At 59.7% G+C, this 21,463-nt stretch overlaps 1 protein-coding gene across 1 annotated transcript; it reads left to right on the forward strand.

Moving 5' to 3' along the window:
• The first annotated feature begins 2,841 nt into the window (after positions 1-2,841).
• On the forward strand, positions 2,842-15,975 carry CFAP97D2 (CFAP97 domain containing 2). The gene is made up of 4 exons (XM_060183711.1): positions 2,842-2,967; positions 8,461-8,541; positions 14,472-14,564; positions 15,961-15,975. The coding sequence occupies exons 1-4, from the start codon at positions 2,878-2,880 to the stop codon at positions 15,973-15,975; spliced, it is 279 nt and encodes a 92-aa protein (XP_060039694.1). The 5' UTR covers positions 2,842-2,877.
• The last annotated feature ends 5,488 nt before the right edge of the window (positions 15,976-21,463 follow it).

Consider the following 21,463-nt stretch of genomic DNA (forward strand, 5'->3'; position numbering starts at 1 on the left):
AGCAGGCTGTCAAGGCTGGTCACTGAGGCCAAATGACACCAGTGACCGCCACAGGCCACGCCCAGGCTGACCACAGGTCTGTGGCAGCTCTGTCCACTTCCCCCAAGTGGCGCTCCATCGTCCATCCCAGAAGGGAGAGGCCCCTCCCAGCGTGGCAGAGCCGAGGGGACTCTGGGACGGGGAACTTCCCGTGAGGAAAGGGGGCCGTCCTGGCCAAACTGGACACGTGGCCCCAGGGCCATTCTGGGAGGAGCAGCTGCAGTGTGGGGTCAGGCTGGACACTGGGCAGCAAGGCCTCAAGCAAAGCCTATTCCTGCTTTGCTCTCAAGGGGCAGGCCTGCTTCCTTGCAGCAGCTGCTGGCGGCACAGCTCAGCTCCAGGCGGGGGCCACACGCCCGTCACAGTGGCGTGGGGGAGGCGGGGAGGCCTGGCTCTCCTGACTCCCTGTCCTCAGGTCCTGGGCCACAGCAGAGAGCTCAGACAACTGCGGGTTACGTGCTTGAGCCCCTGGTCCCCTGCAAGGGGAAAACTTTGCAAGGGCTGCATGTGTCTCTCTGTCTCTCTTCCCCTGTATTTCCCCTCTCCTGCCTCGATTTATGCTGTCTCTATCTAATAGATAAATAAAGATAAAAACAAAAAGAGATCTCAGGGACCCGCTGGACACACAGCCTTCTGGAAGGTCAGCATTGCCTGGGCTGTGGACTCGGGGGGGCTGGCTCTCTCCCAGACCCCCACCCCCGACCTCTGCCCATCTCCAGCTCCTGCCAGCTCAGCCTGGACTTACGGGCCTGGCTCCCCCTGCAGACCTCTGCCCGTCCCAGTTCCCCGGCAGCTCAGCTGAGCACAGCCTGGACTGGGGCTGTGGAAACACAGATTCCAGGAAAGAGCAGAATCCACAGCCACAGTCTAAGCACAGAGCCTCCTGGTGTGTGTGTGAGTGTGTGTGTGGTGTGTGTGTGTGTGTGTGTGTGTGTGTGTGTGTGTGTGTGTGTGTGTGTGACTGTGTGTGTGTGTGACTGTGTGTGTGTGACTTGTGTGAGTATGTGTGTGACTGTGTGTGAGTGTGTGTGTGTGACTGTGTGACTGTGTGTGTGAGTGTGTGTGACTGTGTGTGTGACTGTGTGAGTGTGTGTGTGAGTGTGTGTGTGTGTGTGTGTGACTGTGTGTGTGACTGTGTGTGTGACTTGTGTGAGTATGTGTGTGAGTGTGACTGTGTGTGAGTGTGTGTGGTGTGTGTGTGTGACTTGTGTGAGTATGTGTGTGAGTGTGTGTGACTGTGTGAGTGTGTGTGAGTGTGTGTGAGTGTGACTGTGTGTGACTGTGTGTGAGTGTGTGACTGTGTGTGAGTGTGTGTGACTGTGTGAGTGTGTGTGTGTGTGAGTGTGTGTGAGTGTGACTGTGTGTGTGTGAGTGTGACTGTGTGTGTGACTGTGTGGCTGTTTGAGTGTGTGTGTGTGTGACTGTGTGAGTGTGACTGTGTGTGTGAGTGTGACTGTGTGTGTGACTGTGTGACTGTGTAAGTGTGACTGTGTAAGTGTGTGAGTGTGACTGTGTGAGTGTGTGAGTGTGACTGTGTGTGAGTGTGACTGTGTGTGTGAGTGTGACTGTGACTATGTGTGAGTGTGAGTGTGAGTGTGACTATGTGTGAGTGTGAGTGTGTGTGTGAGTGTGTGTGACTGTGTGACTGTGTGAGTGTCTGAGTGTGTGTGACTGTGTGTGACTGTGTGTGAGTGTGTGACTATGTGAGTGTGTGTGAGTGTGACTGTGTGTGTGAGTGTGTGTGTGACTGTGTGACTGTGTGTGTGACTGTGTGTGAGTGTGTGTGTGTGAGTGTGTGTGTGACTGTGACAGTGTGACTGTGTGTGTGAGTGTGTGTGTGACTGTGTGAGTGAGTGTGTGACTGTATGAGTGTGTGTGTGAGTGTGTGTGTGACTGTGTGTGTGTGTGAGTGTGACTGTGTAAGTGTGACTGTGTAAGTGTGTGAGTGTGTGAGTGTGACTGTGTGTGTGTGAGTGTGACTGTGTGTGTTTGAGTGTGAGTGTGACTATGTGTGAGTGTGTGTGTGTGTGTGTGTGTGTGTGTGTGTTTGCTGCCCTCAGCCAGGCAGCCCATGAATGTGCACGCAGGTGTGAGGGCATGGGTGTCAGAGGCGGGCCTGCCTGTCCCCTACTGTGGGCACCCACTGGGGGGAAGGTGAGCAAAGCACCAGCCCTGAAGTCACCGCTTCTGGGGGTGCTCAGAGCTGCTGGTCCAGCCAGGGTTCCTGGAGCAGGCTGCCGGCTTCCTCTCCACAAGGCCGCCTTGACGCAGGCGGGCTTGGCCCTGTACGGGTGATGGGAAGCCCGAGTCAAGCCCACTGCAGGGCAGCTGCCCACCACCTCCGGGTCCATTTCTGTCCCTGAATTTCACGTGGTCCCGCTGTGCGAGGTGGCACGGGTCCTGCACGTGGACTTTGTGCCTTTGCCACGCCAGTGCCCCAAGGCTGCGGTTCTCGAGTGACAGCCATGGTGAAATCGCCTCCAGCTTGGCCCTTCAAGACGCCCCAACACTGCCTGTGAGGCTCCGCTCCGGCTAGCGCAGGTAGGTTGGCAGCTCTGCGTCCTCCTGGCTGTGGCAGGGACATTCTGGGCAGCTCAGGACTTGTAGAATGTCCTACAGGAGTCCTCCCTGCGCCAAGTCCTCCTTCCTGAGGAATGCCCCCTGAGCTGCGGAGACATGGAGTCCTGCTTAGGAGGCATTCCAAGGGCCCCTCAGTCAAGCCCCAGAGCACACCCTCAGGGTGGAGGACGCCCCAGCTTTGTCAGCTCTGCTGCCATGACAACGGTCACATGACGCAGTAAACAGCCCTCTGCAGAAGCAGGAAGCTTTCTTCTGGAGATGAGCGTGGCCCCCCAGTTCATGGCTCCCCGGGCCCCCCGGGGCCTGCAGCACAGCTGGGAGACAGCCTACCGGGGCCACAGGAGGAAGGTAGGGGCGGGGGCACCGCGGCAAGGCCTGCCTCGGCCTGCTGTTCGGTGGGTGGCTGAGTCTGTGCAGTGAGGACCCCCAGGTCCAGGCTGGCACCCCGGGGAGCACCCTGCTGTGGGTCCCACTCTGAGGGTCCTGCTCCGTCCAGGGTGGCTGGGAACCCTCAGTGTCGGTCAGCCTGCAGTGGTCTGCCGTGGCCATGGGGAGTGGGTCCCAGGCTTCCAGAAGCCTTCAGGGTGGTCACCCCAGGAGCTCACTCTTCCTGGGGCATCTGTCTACCCCCGCACCCCGCAGGGGTCTGGGTGCCGCTGAGACGCACCCTTCCCGTGGGCACACGTGTGGGGGTATCTGCGCTGTGGGTGCAGGCCCGCCCCTGCCCAGTGATGAACACAGAGGTTCTCCTGGGCCCACTCCTCTGCAGGCAGCTGTGGGGCCACGAGGGACTCAACACGGAGTGAGAAGCTGAGGGCATGATGATGAAAGGGTCCTTGTGGGGAGGGGACAGCAGCTGAGGGGACTGAGGCCCAGGGCGGCCATGGCCTGCGTCTGGGTGGAGCACAAGTCCACTTAGCAGGGGGCTGGGTGCGACGGACCGCTCAGGCCGAGGAGCAGCAGGAAGGATCAGGGAACTCTGAAGGTGACCACGTGTTGGGTCAGGAGGAGAACAGAATATACCACACTCTGTTGGAGGGGAATCTGAACTCAAGTTTTATTCAGCAGTCATAGTTTATATATTCTTCAGTCTTACATAAACAATATCTGGAACAAAGCTTCTTGATTAGACAGCCTTGCAGTTTTACACAGAAATGTCGGACTTCATGGGGTGATGCATTTCTGAAGAATAGGCTTAGCAGAATAGCATTTTACATAGAGTTTTAACATATATCATAAGAGGAGGTAAGTATTAAGAATTTTTCCTAAAACTTTGTCCACCTCATTTCCTATTCATCTGTATCTAATCTGGGAACAAGGGCTGTTCGTCCCTGATTACACGGCATCATTACCATGTACATAATGAAAACACTCATCAGAGTTTCCAGTTTAGATCTGCTCAGGATGCCAAGACCCACTCCCAGAATTCTTCTTCCTTGAAGAGAGTTTTCCTGGGTGCTGACCCTGTCAGACCCGTCTCTGGAGTTGAGTGGGGCGAGGTAGCTGGGGATGGGGAAGAAGAAGGGGAGGAGGAGAGGGAGGAGCAGGGAAAGGAGGAGGAGGAGGGAGAGGGAGGAGCAGGGAAAGGAGGAGGAGGGGGAGAGGGAGGAGCAGGGAAAGGAGGAGGAGGGGGAGAGGGAGGAGGAGAGGAAAGGACAGAGGAGAGGAAGGAAACGGGGGAGGCAGGAGGAGGGGAAGGAGAGGGGGAGAGGAGGAGAAAGAAAGGGGGAAGACTAGAGAGAGATGTGGAGGGTGGAGGAGGAAGAGGAGAGGGCAGACATGCAGAGGGAGGAAGAGAGAAAGGAAATGGCAGAGGGAAAGGAGGAGTCAGAGAGGGAGGGAGGAGTCAGAGAGGGAGGGAGGAGAGGAAGGAGAGGGAGAGGAGGGAGGAGGAGGAGGACATGGGGTAGGAGAGGAAGGAGAGGGAGAGGAGGAGGGAGGAGGACATGGGGTAGGAGAGGAAGGAGAGGGAGAGGAGGAGGAGGACATGGGGTAGGAGAGGAAGGAGAGGGAGAGGAGGAGGACATGGGGTAGGAGAGGAAGGAGAGGGAGAGGAGGAGGAGGACATGGGGTAGGAGAGGAAGGAGAGGGAGAGGAGGAGGAGGACATGGGGTAGGAGAGGAAGGAGAGGAGGAGGAGGAGGACATGGGGTAGGAGAGGAAGGAGAGGGAGAGGAGGAGGAGGACATGGGGTAGGAGAGGAAGGAGAGGGAGAGGAGGAGGAGGACATGGGGTAGGAGAGGAAGGAGAGGAGGAGGAGGAGGACATGGGGTAGGAGAGGAAGGAGAGGGAGAGGAGGAGGAGGAGGACATGGGGTAGGAGAGGAAGGAGAGGAGGAGGAGGAGGACATGGGGTAGGAGAGGAAGGAGAGGGAGAGGAGGAGGAGGACATGGGGTAGGAGAGGAAGGAGAGGGAGAGGAGGAGGAGGACATGGGGTAGGAGAGGAAGGAGAGGAGGAGGAGGAGGACATGGGGTAGGAGAGGAAGGAGAGGGAGAGGAGGAGGAGGAGGACATGGGGTAGGAGAGGAAGGAGAGGAGGAGGAGGAGGACATGGGGTAGGAGAGGAAGGAGAGGGAGAGGAGGAGGAGGACATGGGGTAGGAGAGGAAGGAGAGGGAGAGGAGGAGGAGGACATGGGGTAGGAGAGGAAGGAGAGGAGGAGGAGGAGGGAGGACATGGGGTAGGAGAGGGAGAGGAGGAGGAGGAGGAGGAGGACATGGGGTAGGAGAGGAAGGAGAGGGAGAGGAGGAGGGAGGACATGGGGTAGGAGAGGAAGGAGAGGGAGAGGAGGAGGAGGAGGACATGGGGTAGGAGAGGAAGGAGAGGGAGAGGAGGAGGAGGAGGACATGGGGTAGGAGAGGAAGGAGAGGGAGAGGAGGAGGAGGAGGACATGGGGTAGGAGAGGAAGGAGAGGGAGAGGAGGAGGAGGAGGACATGGGGTAGGAGAGGAAGGAGAGGGAGAGGAGGAGGAGGAGGACATGGGGTAGGAGAGGAAGGAGAGGGAGAGGAGGAGGAGCACATGGGGTAGGAGAGGAAGGAGAGGGAGGAGGAGGAGGAGGACATGGGGTAGGAGAGGAAGGAGAGGGAGAGGAGGAGGAGGACATGGGGTAGGAGAGGAAGGGGAGTGAGGAGAGAGAGGATTAGAGAGAGGGAGGAGGGCAGAGGAGGAGAGGGACGAGAAGGAGAGGAAGTGAGAGGGGGAGGAGGAGAGGGATAGAGGAGGAGGAGCAGGAGCATGGAGGGAGGAGGGCTTCTACGTCTCACCCCTTGTAAACTGAGCGAAGACATCCACCAGCACCACCAGACAAGTCCAGCGCACAGGGTGTGAACGTGGACACTAATGGCCTTTCTTCTACTGTAAATAAAAGCATTACCGTCCGTAGACAAATGGAAATCGGGAAAAGGAGGCCAACGTGTGCAGTGTAGGTCTTTCTGAACATAAGAAGCACACACAGTGCCCTAAACACAGGCACCTGAGGGGACAGCTCTCGGGATGGGGACAATTGCCCTCAAACTGCCAAAGCCCCTGGAGCCCCACGCGGCAGAATCTCACCCTGGGCAAAGGGGGCGCTCTGCAGGTGCGGGCAGGGCCCAGCAAGGCTGGTGCCCCCAGCTCATACCCCTGAGTGTTGTGATTTAACTCAAAAGGGTTGTGGCTGAGGGCAGTTGCGGTGTCTGAAGGGACTCAGGTTGGGAGCTGGGAACGGGTTTAAACAACACAAGGTTTATTAGGGTGAAGCAGGGAAAAGACAAAGTAAGCACTTGTCATCAAGGGTTAAGAGTACGCTAGGTCCATAAAGTCTGAGTATAGTCATCAAGAGTTTAGTCCCACAAGATAAACTATTACCAGCTCTGGGAAAGTTGCTCATGGCTGTGGAGGGTCTAAAAGTTTACCGGCTGCAGAGTCACACGCGTTCAGTTCCCAGGAGAAGCAGCCATGGCGGAACCTGGTGCTCCTCTGCCAAGATGCTTCTGACCAGGAGAAGCAGCAGCAGCCAGAGAGTGAAGTGCTCAAAGTCCCTGCTTTACACCACCCTTCTCTGAAGCACCTTCTCAGGGCGACAACCATTTGTGTGCTAATAGTCCCAGACTCCTGTTGTGGTCACAACACCTGGGGACACAGGACAGCCCCTAGCAACAAGCCCACCACCTACACATGGGGACACAGGACAGCCCCCAGCAACAAGCCCACCACCTGGACATGGGGACACAGGACAGCCCCCAGCAACAAGCCCACCACCTGGACATGGGACCTGGGAGAGCCTCTAGCCCCCAGCCCACCACCAGGGACCCTGGGGAGTCCCCAGCCCCCAACCCACCACCTGAGACCCTGGGGAGCCCCCAGCCCACCACATGAACATGGGACCTGGGAAAGCCCCCAGCCCGCAGCCCACCCCCAGGGACCCTGGGGAGCCCCCAGCCCACCACCTGGGACCCTGGGAGAGCCCCCAGCCCCCAGCCCACCACCTGAGACTCTGGGGATCCCCCAGCCCCCAGCCCACCACCTGAGACTCTGGGGAGCCCCCAGCCCATCACCTGAGACCCTGGGAGAGCCTCCAGCCCCCAGCCCACCAGCTGAGACCCTGGGGAGCCCCTAGCCCCCAGCCCACCACCTGAGACCCTGGGGAGTCCCTAGCCCCAGCCCACCACCTGGACCCTGGGAAGCCCCCAGCCCACCACCTGGGACCCTGGGGAGCCCCCAGCCCACCACATGAACATGGGAACTGGGAAAGCCCCCAGCCCCCAGCCCACCACCTGGGACCCTGGGGAGCCCCCAGCCCCAACCCACCACCTGGGACCCTGGGGAGCCCCTAGCCCCCAGCCCACCACCTGAGACTCTGGGAGAGCCCCCAGCCCCAGCCCACCACCTGGACCCTGGGGAGCCCCCAGCCCCCAGCCCACCACCTGAGACCCTGGGGAGCCCCCAGCCCACCACCTGAGACCCTGGGGAGTCCCTAGCCCCAGCCCACCACCTGGACCCTGGGAAGCCCCCAGCCCACCACCTGAGACCCTGGGGAGTCCCCAGCCCCCAATCCACCACCTGGACCCTGGGGAGCCCCCAGCCCCCAACCCATCACCTGGGACCCTAAGGAACCTCCAGCCCCCAACCCACCACCTGGGACCCTGGGGAGCCCCCAGCCCACCACCTGGGACCCTGGGGAGCCCCCAGCCCCAACCCACCACCTGAGACCCTGGGAAGCCTCCAGCCCCCAGCCCAACACCTGAGACTCTGGGGATCCCCCAGCCCCCAACCCACCACCTGGACCCTGGGGAGCACCCTATCCCCCAGCACCCAGCCTACCACCTGGGACCCCGGGAATCCCCCAGCCTCCAGCCCACCACCTGGGAATCTGGGGAGCACCCAGCCCCCAGCCCACCACCTGGGACCCCGGGGAGCCCCCAGCCCCCAGCCCACCACCTGGGACCCTGGGAGAGCCCCCAGCCCCCAACCCACCACCTGGGACCCTGGGAGCCTCCAGCCCCCAGCCCACCACCTGAGACCCTGGGAAAGCCCCCAGCCCCCAACCCAACACCTGAGACCCTGGGGAGCCTCCAGCCCCCAACCCACCACCTGGGACCCTGGGGAGCACCCAGCCCCAAGCCCACCACCTGACCTCAAGGAGCCCCCAACCACCATACTCTCTGATGGTGAGGAATGTTTTATATAAACAGAAATCTCCCTTCTACCATCTGGGACCATCTCACTCACTCCCATGGCCTCCCCCTTGGAACCCAAGGGTGCCTCCTATGAGAGCTAAGGGCCCCAGGGACTGCTGTCCAGAGACGTCCATGTCCTTCCAGCTGGCTGAGGGTGGGGCCCTGACTGTGCCACCTGCCCACAGGTCCTGAATGCACGGCCTCTGGTGGACACCCATGCCCCACCCCCAAGAGGCCACCTGCTACTCAAACTCAAGAAGCTGAAGGTGATGTATCCCCAACCCCTGTGCAACCAAGTAGCCAGACTGCACTCAAACCAGGGGTGGGGGTGCAGGCTCCTGTTGGGTGCAGGCTCAGTGAGAGGGTGCAGGCTCAGTGAGAGGGTGCAGGCTCAGTGAGAGGGTGCAGGCTCCTGATGGATGCAGCCTCAGTGAGGGAGTGCAGACTCAGTGAGAGGGTGCAGGCTCAGTGAGAGGGTGCAGGTTCAGTGAGAGAGTGCAGGCTCAGTGAGAGAGTGCAGGCTCAGTGAGAGGGTGCAGGCTCAGTGAGGGGGTGCAGGCTCAGTGAGAGGGTGCAGACTCAGGGAGAGGGTGCAGGCTCAGTGAGAGGGTGCAGGATCAGTGAGAGGGTGCAGACTCAGTGAGAGGGTGCAGGCTCAGTGAGAGGGTGCAGACTCAGTGAGAGGGTGCAGGCTCAGTGAGAGGGTGCAGGCTCAGTGAGAGGGTGCAGGCTCAGTGAGAGGGTGCAGGCTCAGTGAGAGGGTGCAGGATCAGTGAGAGGGTGCAGGCTCAGTGAGAGGGTGCAGGCTCAGTGAGAGGGTGCAGGCTCAGTGAGAGGGTGCAGGCTCAGTGAGAGGGTGCAGACTCAGTGAGAGGGTGCAGGCTCAGTGAGAGGGTGCAGACTCAGTGAGAGGGTGCAGGCTCAGTGAGAGGGTGCAGGCTCAGTGAGAGGGTGCAGGCTCAGTGAGGGGGTGCAGGATCAGTGAGAGGGTGCAGGCTCAGTGAGAGGGTGCAGACTCAGTGAGAGGGTGCAGGCTCAGTGAGAGGGTGCAGGCTCCTGATGGATGCAGCCTCAGTGAGGGAGTGCAGACTCAGTGAGAGGGTGCAGGCTCAGTGAGAGGGTGCAGGTTCAGTGAGAGAGTGCAGGCTCAGTGAGAGAGTGCAGGCTCAGTGAGAGGGTGCAGGCTCAGTGAGGGGGTGCAGGCTCAGTGAGAGGGTGCAGACTCAGGGAGAGGGTGCAGGCTCAGTGAGAGGGTGCAGGATCAGTGAGAGGGTGCAGACTCAGTGAGAGGGTGCAGGCTCAGTGAGAGGGTGCAGACTCAGTGAGAGGGTGCAGGCTCAGTGAGAGGGTGCAGGCTCAGTGAGAGGGTGCAGGCTCAGTGAGAGGGTGCAGGCTCAGTGAGAGGGTGCAGGATCAGTGAGAGGGTGCAGGCTCAGTGAGAGGGTGCAGGCTCAGTGAGAGGGTGCAGGCTCAGTGAGAGGGTGCAGGCTCAGTGAGAGGGTGCAGACTCAGTGAGAGGGTGCAGGCTCAGTGAGAGGGTGCAGACTCAGTGAGAGGGTGCAGGCTCAGTGAGAGGGTGCAGGCTCAGTGAGAGGGTGCAGGCTCAGTGAGAGGGTGCAGGTTCAGTGAGAGGGTGCAGGCTCAGTGAGGGGGTGCAGGATCAGTGAGAGGGTGCAGGCTCAGTGAGAGGGTGCAGACTCAGTGAGAGGGTGCAGGCTCAGTGAGAGGGTGCAGACTCAGTGAGAGGGTGCAGGCTCAGTGAGAGGGTGCAGGCTCAGTGAGAGGGTGCAGGATCAGTGAGAGGGTGCAGGCTCAGTGAGGGGGTGCAGGATCAGTGAGAGGGTGCAGGCTCAGTGAGAGGGTGCAGGTTCAGTGAGAGGGTGCAGGATCAGTGAGAGGGTGCAGGCTCAGTGAGAGGGTGCAGGCTCAGTGAGAGGGTGCAGACTCAGTGAGAGGGTGCAGGCTCAGTGAGAGGGTGCAGACTCAGTGAGAGGGTGCAGACTCAGTGAGAGGGTGCAGGCTCAGTGAGGGGGTGCAGGCTCAGTGAGAGGGTGCAGGCTCAGTGAGAGGGTGCAGGTTCAGTGAGAGGGTGCAGGCTCAGGGAGAGGGTGCAGGCTCAGTGAGAGGGTGCAGGCTCAGGGAGAGGGTGCAGGCTCAGGGAGAGGGTGCAGGCTCAGTGAGAGGGTGCAGGCTCAGTGAGAGGGTGCAGGCTCAGTGAGAGGGTGTAGGTTCAGTGAGAGGGTGCAGGCTCAGGGAGAGGGTGCAGGCTCAGTGAGAGGGTGCAGGCTCAGTGAGAGGGTGCAGGCTCAGTGAGAGGGTGCAGGCTCAGTGAGAGGGTGCAGACTCAGTGAGAGGGTGCAGGCTCAGTGAGAGGGTGCAGACTCAGTGAGAGGGTGCAGGCTCAGTGAGAGGGTGCAGGCTCAGTGAGAGGGTGCAGGATCAGTGAGAGGTTGCAGGCTCAGTGAGGGGGTGCAGGATCAGTGAGAGGGTGCAGGCTCAGTGAGAGGGTGCAGGTTCAGTGAGAGGGTGCAGGATCAGTGAGAGGGTGCAGGCTCAGTGAGAGGGTGCAGGCTCAGTGAGAGGGTGCAGGCTCAGGGAGAGGGTGCAGGCTCAGTGAGAGGGTGCAGGCTCAGTGAGAGGGTGTAGGTTCAGTGAGAGGGTGCAGGCTCAGGGAGAGGGTGCAGGCTCAGTGAGAGGGTGCAGGCTCAGTGAGAGGGTGCAGGCTCAGTGAGAGGGTGCAGACTCAGTGAGAGGGTGCAGGCTCAGTGAGAGGGTGCAGACTCAGTGAGAGGGTGCAGGCTCAGTGAGAGGGTGCAGGCTCAGTGAGAGGGTGCAGGATCAGTGAGAGGGTGCAGGCTCAGTGAGGGGGTGCAGGATCAGTGAGAGGGTGCAGGCTCAGTGAGAGGGTGCAGGTTCAGTGAGAGGGTGCAGGATCAGTGAGAGGGTGCAGGCTCAGTGAGAGGGTGCAGGCTCAGTGAGAGGGTGCAGACTCAGTGAGAGGGTGCAGGCTCAGTGAGAGGGTGCAGACTCAGTGAGAGGGTGCAGACTCAGTGAGAGGGTGCAGGCTCAGTGAGGGGGTGCAGGCTCAGTGAGAGGGTGCAGGCTCAGTGAGAGGGTGCAGACTCAGTGAGAGGGTGCAGGCTCAGGGAGAGGGTGCAGACTCAGTGAGAGGGTGCAGGCTCAGTGAGAGGGTGCAGGCTCAGTGAGAGGGTGCAGGCTCAGTGAGAGGGTGCAGACTCAGTGAGAGGGTGCAGGCTCAGTGAGAGGGTGCAGGCTCAGTGAGGGGGTGCAGGCTCAGTGAGAGGGTGCAGGCTCAGTGAGAGGGTGTAGGTTCAGTGAGAGGGTGCAGGCTCAGGGAGAGGGTGCAGGCTCAGTGAGAGGGTGCAGGCTCAGTGAGAGGGTGCAGGTTCAGTGAGAGGGTGCAGGCTCAGTGAGGGGGTGCAGGATCAGTGAGAGGGTGCAGGCTCAGTGAGAGGGTGCAGACTCAGTGAGAGGGTGCAGGCTCAGTGAGAGGGTGCAGACTCAGTGAGAGGGTGCAGGCTCAGTGAGAGGGTGCAGGCTCAGTGAGGGGGTGCAGGATCAGTGAGAGGGTGCAGGCTCAGTGAGAGGGTGCAGGCTCAGTGAGAGGGTGCAGGCTCAGTGAGAGGGTGCAGGATCAGTGAGAGGGTGCAGGCTCAGTGAGGGGGTGCAGGATCAGTGAGAGGGTGCAGGCTCAGTGAGAGGGTGCAGGTTCAGTGAGAGGGTGCAGGATCAGTGAGAGGGTGCAGGCTCAGTGAGAGGGTGCAGGCTCAGTGAGAGGGTGCAGACTCAGTGAGAGGGTGCAGACTCAGTGAGAGGGTGCAGGCTCAGTGAGGGGGTGCAGGCTCAGTGAGAGGGTGCAGGCTCAGTGAGAGGGTGCAGGTTCAGTGAGAGGGTGCAGGCTCAGGGAGAGGGTGCAGGCTCAGTGAGAGGGTGCAGGCTCAGTGAGAGGGTGCAGACTCAGTGAGAGGGTGCAGGCTCAGTGAGAGGGTGCAGACTCAGTGAGAGGGTGCAGGCTCAGGGAGAGGGTGCAGACTCAGTGAGAGGGTGCAGACTCAGTGAGAGGGTGCAGGCTCAGTGAGGGGGTGCAGGCTCAGTGAGAGGGTGCAGGCTCAGTGAGAGGGTGCAGGTTCAGTGAGAGGGTGCAGGCTCAGGGAGAGGGTGCAGGCTCAGTGAGAGGGTGCAGGCTCAGTGAGAGGGTGCAGGCTCAGGGAGAGGGTGCAGGCTCAGTGAGAGGGTGCAGGCTCAGTGAGAGGGTGCAGGCTCAGTGAGAGGGTGCAGGCTCAGTGAGAGGGTGTAGGTTCAGTGAGAGGGTGCAGGCTCAGGGAGAGGGTGCAGGATCAGTGAGAGGGTGCAGGCTCAGTGAGAGGGTGCAGGATCAGTGAGAGGGTGCAGGCTCAGTGAGGGGGTGCAGGATCAGTGAGAGGGTGCAGGCTCAGTGAGAGGGTGCAGGTTCAGTGAGAGGGTGCAGGATCAGTGAGAGGGTGCAGGCTCAGTGAGAGGGTGCAGGCTCAGTGAGAGGGTGCAGACTCAGTGAGAGGGTGCAGGCTCAGTGAGAGGGTGCAGACTCAGTGAGAGGGTGCAGACTCAGTGAGAGGGTGCAGGCTCAGTGAGGGGGTGCAGGCTCAGTGAGAGGGTGCAGGCTCAGTGAGAGGGTGCAGGTTCAGTGAGAGGGTGCAGGCTCAGGGAGAGGGTGCAGGCTCAGTGAGAGGGTGCAGACTCAGTGAGAGGGTGCAGGCTCAGGGAGAGGGTGCAGGCTCAGTGAGAGGGTGCAGGTTCAGTGAGAGGGTGCAGGCTCAGTGAGGGGGTGCAGGCTCAGTGAGTGGGTGCAGACTCAGGGAGAGGGTGCAGGCTCAGTGAGGGGGTGCAGGATCAGTGAGAGGGTGCAGGCTCAGTGAGAGGGTGCAGGTTCAGTGAGAGGGTGCAGGCTCAGTGAGAGGGTGCAGGCTCAGTGAGAGGGTGCAGGCTCAGTGAGAGGGTGCAGACTCAGTGAGAGGGTGCAGGCTCAGTGAGAGGGTGCAGACTCAGTGAGAGGGTGCAGGCTCAGTGAGAGGGTGCAGGCTCAGTGAGGGGGTGCAGGCTCAGTGAGAGGGTGCAGGCTCAGTGAGAGGGTGCAGACTCAGTGAGAGGGTGCAGGCTCAGTGAGAGGGTGCAGGTTCAGTGAGGGGGTGCAGGTTCAGTGAGAGGGTGCAGGCTCAGGGAGAGGGTGCAGGCTCAGTGAGAGGGTGCAGGCTCAGTGAGAGGGTGCAGGCTCAGTGAGAGGGTGCAGGCTCAGTGAGGGGGTGCAGGCTCAAGAGGGGGTGCAGGTTCAGTGAGAGGGTGCAGACTCAGTGAGGGGGTGCAGGCTCAGTGAGAGGGTGCAGGCTCCTGTTGGGTGCAGGCTCAGTGAGAGGGTGCAGGCTCCTGTTGGGTGCAGGCTCAGTGAGAGGGTGCAGGCTCAGTGAGAGGGTGCAGGCTCAGTGAGAGGGTGCAGACTCAGTGAGAGGATGCAGGCTCAGCGAGGGGGTGCAGACTCAGTGAGAGGGTGCAGGCTCAGTGAGAGGGTGCAGACTCAGTGAGGGGGTGCAGGCTCAGTGAGAGGGTGCAGGCTCAGTGAGAGGGTGCAGGCTCCTGTTGGGTGCAGGCTCAGTGAGAGGGTGCAGGCTCCTGTTGGGTGCAGGCTCAGTGAGAGGGTGCAGGCTCAGTGAGAGGGTGCAGGCTCAGTGAGAGGATGCAGACTCAGTGAGAGGATGCAGGCTCAGCGAGGGGGTGCAGGCTCAGTGAGAGGGTGCAGGCTCAGTGAGAGGGTGCAGACTCAGTGAGGGGGTGCAGGCTCAGTGAGGGGGTGCAGGCTCAGTGAGAGGGTGCAGGCTCAGTGAGAGGGTGCAGGCTCAGTGAGAGGGTGCAGGCTCAGTGAGAGGGTGCAGGCTCAGTGAGAGGGTGCAGGCTCAGTGAGAGGGTGCAGGCTCAGGGAGAGGGTGCAGGCTCAGCGAGGGGGTGCAGACTCAGCGAGAGGGTGCAGGCTCAGCGAGGGGTGCAGACTCAGCGAGAGGGCGCAGGCTCAGCGAGGGGTGCAGACTCAGCGAGAGGGTGCAGGCTCAGTGAGAGGGTGCAGTGGTCCGGGCAGGGGCTGCAGGAGTTAAAGGTCAGGGGCTCAGGGCCCCTGAAGCTTCTGAGTGTTTCACCTGTCTGCCCTCAGCTGGAGGAAGAGCGGCTCTCAGCCATCCACAGGGACAACTGTTTGCTGCTGGAGCGGTTGGCCTGCATCCTGCGGAGCCCAGGTACACGGACAGTGTTGTTTTCGACGGGCTATGTTATTTTCGCCGGGCTGGCTTCACGGGCGGGCAACAGACGACCAGGGACTCATGGTTGAGCTGTAGGCAGTATCTCTTTATTCATGCAGGACGCAGCACAATCTAAGACGAGCTAAGCTAAACTCAAGTACCCTAAAACTCACGATGCTGTCTTTATATATACTTGCCAAGTAGGGTGGAAACAGGATGTGACATAGAGAGGGTGGAGAGAAAAGTGACTGGTGACAATCAGAGTGTGACAAGGAGGGGGCAGAGCAGGCGAGAATCCTATCACTGAACCACCAATGCCCTGGAGGGAGTGCTTTATGTAAATGTAAAAGTGATTTATGTAAATAGACCAAAGCTTTGAATGGGATTCAATCTATCCCTATACAGGCATATGGCTAAGCAGAAGCCAGGGGGAGCTGGCAGACTACGCAACAGGACAGGTCGGCAGGTACCCAAGGGGCTGGGGGCTGCTCTCCTTCCCTGCTTTCCTCTCTCCCAGGGGTGCCCACCCTTCCTCTCAGGGGGCCCTGCCCTCTCTACCGGGTTGCCCCGCCCCCCTTCCCATGTTCAGAGGTGAGGGAATGAAGCTCCCCCCCCCCACATGTGGGTACCAGGGTTTGAACGTAGGTCCTTGCGCATTGTAGGATGTGCGCTTAACCAGGTGCACCACCGCCTGGCCCCCTTGATTCTCTCTCTCTTTTTTAAAATATTTATTTATTTATTTATTTATTCCCTTTTGTTGCCCATGTTGTTTTATTGTTGTTGTGGTTATTATTGCTGTTGTTAATGATGTTGTCGTTGTTGGATAGGACAGAGAAATGGAGAGAGGAGGGGAAGACAGAGAGAAGGAGAGAAAGACAGACACCTGCAGACCTGCTTCACCGCCTGTGAAGCAACTCCCCTGCATGTGGGGAGCCGGGGGCTCGAACCGGGATCCTTACGCCGGTCCTTGCGCTTGGCACCATGTGCACTTAACCCGCTGTGCCACCACCTGACTCCCGTACTCTTTCTTTAAAAAAAATTATTTATTTATTCCCTTTTGTTGCCCTTGTTTTTTAATTGTTGAAGTTATTATTGTTGTTGTTATTGATGTCGTCATTGTTGGATAGGACAGAGAGAAATGGAGAGAGGAGGGGAAGACAGAGAGGGGGAGAGAAAGACAGACACCTGCAGACCTGCTTCACCGCCTGTGAAGCGTCTCCCCTGCACGTGGGGACCAGGGGCTTGAACTTGGTACTATGTGTGCTCAGCCAGGTGCACCACTACCCAGCCCCCCAATAAGTAAAAATAAAAACAAAGCTGGTCTAGAAACCCCCCCCCATGACCTGCGGTGGCCCCATGTGTCTGCCTTCCATACCCCGGCCTCCAGCATCCCTGCCCCTTCAGCCTCACACCATGTAACTCCCTGCCACCGCTGTCTGCTCTCTCCCTCTGGTCGATGCCCACTGGGCGGCCCTGCGTTCCTGCTGCCTATTATATGCACCTACTCTGACTCTAAATGTTGGCTTGTTTCCATTTGGGGCAGCTGGAGCATCCTGACTGAGCTGTCCCGTCATGTAGGCTCACCTGGAGATCACCACCTCTGTCACTGTCACTGTCACCTTCACAGCAGCGATCTGGTCCATAGGACAACACTCTCGAGCTAACATCGTAGAAATGCCCCTTGTGTTTCTTCCTATTTTATTGGATAGGACAGAGAGAAGTTGAGAGTTGAGGCCGGAGAGAGAGAGACCTGCAGGTGCAAGGTCATGTATGTGCTTAGCCAGGTGCAACGCAACCCGGACCCTCCTTATGTTTTCTCTAAATGCATTCATAATTTTTATTATTAGTTTTAACTCCTTAATCAGTATGGAATGCAGTATGAAGTCGTACATTGAGTAAGTCAATCAAAGCCCATTTTACTTAAATTCATTGAGTTTAAAACAGTTAGCTTGTGGGGGCCAGACTGTGGCACACCTGGTTAAGCACATATACTAAGCACAAGGACCCACTCAAGGATCCAGTTTCGAGCCCCCGTCCCCACCTATGGGGGAAGCTTCACACACAGTGAAACAGGTCTGCAGGTGTCTGTCTTTCTCTCTTCCTCTCTAGCCCCTCCTCCCCTCTCAATTTCTCTCAGTCCTATCCAATAAAGTAGGGAAAATGGCTTCCAGGAGCAGTGGATTCCTAGTGCCAGCACTGAGCCCCAGTGATAACTGTGGAGAAAGAAAGAATGAAAGGAGGGAGGGAGGGAGGGAGGGAGGAAGAGTGAACTTGGGCTGTATGCCTGTGATCCACCCTCTGAGTGCTGGCTGGGCTCCAGGAAGTTCCCTTTACAGGCCAGGAAGCAGCTGGGGCTGTGGGCAGGGGAATGTTGGGGTCAAGGGAAGCGGGCAGCTCCAGGCAGCTGAAAGACCCGGGCTTCCTGAGCGCAGCCCAGATCACACTACAAGTGTCCCTGGCCTCAGTGCGACACCCACCAGATGCCAGGAGTCTGGCCTCCTGCTGGAACCAGCCCTGCTCTCCCGTCCTGGGAAAACACCAGAGACCAGGGCCGCCGGGTTCCCAGTGAGCATGGCGGCCCCAAGCCAAGCTGGACAGCCGCCACAGCCCTGCCTGCCTGCCTGCCTGGGGTCTGCTCTCCTGCCTAAGTGCAGAAGCCCTGTTGCAGTGTGAGTCAGCAGCACTCACTCTGAGCACCCACACCCAGAGCTCAGGGAGCCTTGTCCACAGGGGCGGACAGACAGAAACACAAGCTGTTCAGCAGGGGGCTCCACCTCAGGCCCAGGGGTTGGCAGCAGCCCTGTGAAGCCCCAGTGGCCTCTGATGTCTGCTCTGGGGGCTGGGCAGGATGAGGCAGGTCCAGAGAGCCTCCCGCAGGCTGGAGCCCAGGCCGCCAGGTCCAGAGAGCCTCCCGCAGGCTGGAGCCCAGGCCAGGCCGCCAGGTCCAGAGAGCCTCCCGCAGGCTGGAGCCCAGGCCAGGCCGCCAGGTCCAGAGAGCCTCCCGCAGGCTGGAGCCCAGGCCAGGCCGCCAGGTCCAGAGAGCCTCCCGCAGGCTGGAGCCCAGGCCAGGCCGCCAGGTCCAGAGAGCCTCCCGCAGGCTGGAGCCCAGGCCAGGCCGGCAGGTCCAGAGAGCCTCCCGCAGGCTGGAGCCCAGGCCAGGCCGCCAGGTCCAGAGAGCCTCCCGCAGGCTGGAGCCCAGGCCAGGCCGCCAGGTCCAGAGAGCCTCCCGCAGGCTGGAGCCCAGGCCAGGCCGCCAGGTCCAGAGAGCCTCCCGCAGGCTGGAGCCCAGGCCGCCAGGTCCAGAGAGCCTCCCGCAGGCTGGAGCCCAGGCCAGGCTGGAGCCCAGGCCGCCAGGTCCAGAGAGCCTCTCCGCCACCCTGAGCACCTGCTCCTGTATTTCTGTGCTGAAGGGCTGGGCCGCCAACTCTGCTCTGTGTCTCAGTCCTTCTGTTCATTTTGGGCAGTTTAAGTATTGATTTGCAACTACAGCCCATAAACCCTCACCCTCCCTCCCCATCAGTATTTATGTGCAAATGATCACAGATGCCTGGAAGAATTTAGGCTCCCTATACTCCTCCTTTTCAAGCCACCCCTCATCCACCCCCAACTCCAGTGCCAGAGCTGCTGAGAAGCTGCTGACTGGTTTCGGGTCAAGGGGAGGGTTCTGGAAGCCCAGCTCACAGCCCAGAAGTCAACAGCACGGGAAGACACGGCCACGCACCCACTGGCTGGTGAGCAGAGACACAGCGTGTGGGAGAGCCACCAAGTGGAATATTACACAGCTGTCAAGAGAGCAGAGTTCTGAAGCTACCACACTGTGGGTGGCCCTTAGAGACATGATGACCAGAGAAAGAAACCATCTACACCCCCAATCCCCCCACAACAACATCAACTGCAACTCCACAGACACAAAGGACATCTGTAGTCGCCTGGCTGGAGAGGGATGGAGGGAGCGGGTTAGAGGGAGAGGTGGTGCAGGTCTGCTGCCCTGGGTTTATTTGATTTTCTTTTTTAAAATTCATTTTATTTTTATTTTATTTATTTACTGGATAGTGGCAGAGAGAATTTGAGAGGAGAGGGGGAGATAAAGAGAGACAGAGAGACACCTCAGCCCTGCTTCACCCCTCGTGAAGCTTTCCCCCTACAGGTGGGGACGGGGGCTCGAACATGGGTCTTTGTGCTTAGTACTATGCGCGATTCACTGGGTGCGCCTCCACCTGGCCCTGCACCCTGGCTCTAGAGAGGCATGACAGACTGAGCAGAAGTGCCGCAGGCGCCTGCAGTCAGCGAGTGGTCTCCCGCCTGTCCAGCGGAGGCTCAGGCCACACTTCTGACACCGCAGGAGCTGAGCCTGGACACCGTGGCCAGGACAGAGCAAGGAGGTGGGCAGGCAGCATCCATGGCACCCAGGGCACTAGTCATGGTGGGGGACCTCGAGGGGCCCTGATCAGTGACCAGCACCACCATAGGGGAGGCTGGGGCAGGGGGAGGCCATGCCACAGGGGAGGCCAGGATTGGGAAGAGGCCAGGCCATGATAAAGGCCAGGACAGGGGGAGGCCAGGACAGCGGGAGGCCAGGGCAGGGGGAGGCCAAGGCAGGGGGAGGCCAGGGCAGGGGGAGACCAGGGCAGGGGGAGGCCAGGGCAGGGGGAGGCCAGGGCAGGGGGAGGCCAGGACAGGGGGAGGCCATGGCAGGGGAAGGCCTGAGCAGGGGGAGGCCAGTGCAGGGGGAGGCCAGGACAGGGGGAGGCCATGGCAGGGGGAGGCCTGAGCAGGGGAGGCTAGGATAGGGTGGAGGCTGCATATCCAGAGGCACAGGCCAGAGCACCCTGCAGTTATCTCCTGGCACAGCTGCGGATGGCATGAGGCAACTTCCTGACTGCACAGCTGGACAGCGTGACGGGTCAGGTCTATTTCTGTGCTCTGAGGCTGACGGTGGAGAGGAGCTGGAGGACGGCCTATCCTGCAGTCCCTGGCCCTGCCGCCACTCTACGCTGCCGCCGGTCCTGCTTACGTCCAGGTGCACTGCGTGCCCTTCCTGCGGTTGTCGCTCGGACAGACACCTGAGCGAGGAAGGCTGCCGCTCCACGCGGTGAAAGTCTAGTCTGACCCCAGTAAGCACCCAGAGGTGATGGAGGAACTGGTTTGGATGAGCAGCTCGGCCTGGCTGACGGGCTCTCAGGACTACCCAATGGATGTCCCCAGGCAGGCCCAGCCTCAGCAACTCCCCAGGAGAGTGCACCACCACTAGCCCAGGGGGTGATGGAGGGTGTGCACAGCCTCACTCGTCCACGGGGCTCCGCCTGTGCCCCGGGCATCTGGAGAGCCAGAGGGGCTGCCCCATGGGCCTTAGCCACTGCAGCACCCACCCAGCCTCCCTGCCGCATCTCTGGGGCTGGGACCCAGCCTCCCTGCCGCATCTCTGGGGCTAGGGGTTGAGTTTCAGTTTCCCACTAAGAGAAGGCCGGACAGGTTCTCATGTCTTGTACACAAGTCCTCTGTGGCACTTGACCATCCTGGCTTCTGCTTCTCCTCAGCCCTGCCCTGGCCCGCAGGCTTCTGGCTGACATGGGCCTGAGCTGGAGAGATGGCTCTGTGACTCTGCAGACTCTCCCCGTGTCCCCTATGGGATGACACTCAGCCATTGCTATTGTTGTTATTATTATCATTATTTCACACAGACTCTCAAGGTACAGACTGGCCATGACGCTGGGCTTAGCAGAGACTCAGAGCCACCTAGCGTGGTAACTGTTTGCAGGTGCAGATCTGTATCTGTCCCTCACCACACGGGGCATCAGAATCAGCCTGCTGTGCAGATCTGAGACACTTTGCAATAACCAAGGGGGACAGGTGGGGAGGGCAAGGAGGCTTGGGGTAACCTGAGGCCTCATTCACGGGGCTCTCCATATAGACACTGCCTTCCTGCAGGCTTGGCGGGGTACGATCGGGATCCACAACCCTAGATCCCAGTCTGCATTTCTTCGGTTTACCCCAATAGCTTCACCAAGCCGTCAATGGTGGTAAAACACTTAGGCTGTTCTCAAGCGACAGGTACAACGTCACCATGAACTCCAAGAACTGAGCAAGAGTAGCTGACAGCCGGAGCGACCTGCCTTAGCAGCAGTTTATTAGATCCAGGAAGTTCTGGCTTGGAGGAAATAGATTCCCCAAGAATCCTAGTGCTGGGTTAAAGTTGGGAGGGCAGGAAAACTTTGTTTTTAGGGGCCAGACAGTGGTTCACCTGGTTGAGCACACACAGCACAGTGCGCAAGGACCCTGGTTCAAGCCCCCGGTTCCCACCTGCAGGGGGAAAGCTTCACGAGTGGTGAAGCAGGGCTGCAGGTGTCTCTCCTTCTCTCTTCTCTCTTCCCCTCTACCTCCCTTTCCCTTCTTAACTTCTCTCTGCCTCTGTCCAATAACAAATAACGTCTAAAAAAGGAAGAAAACTTTGTATTTGCCCCCTGAGATCTGAGAGTGGGACAGTCAGGAGCAAGTCAGTGGGAAGACTTCAGTCCTGCTTGCATGCAGGGTGGCCGTGCCTGACCGGATTACATCACACTGTCTTGCCACACGCTGTGACATCATCTCAGCGTGTGGCTTTGTCTCTACGCAGTGTCCTGACAGCATGTCAGGCCACACACCACACACTCTGCCCAGTGCTTCACGTGCTGACATCGGCAGACCCCTCCGTCTCGCCCAGCTCTGTGATGTTCCCCGAAGGCTGGGCAGCCCACAGTCTGTTCGCTGAACGGGCCAGCAGAGCCTTCTGGTGTGGCAGGAACACAATTCCTGAGCCAGGCTCGTCAGAGGAGCAGGGCGTGACACACACCCATGTGGTTCTGACGGGAGCTATCTCTGTCACGGCATGGCATGAGGCAATTCTCAGAACTGCTACGTTTCCCCTGCC

This window comes from Erinaceus europaeus (genome assembly GCF_950295315.1).
Source record: "Erinaceus europaeus chromosome 5 unlocalized genomic scaffold, mEriEur2.1 SUPER_5_unloc_1, whole genome shotgun sequence".
Lineage (NCBI taxonomy): Eukaryota > Metazoa > Chordata > Mammalia > Eulipotyphla > Erinaceidae > Erinaceus > Erinaceus europaeus.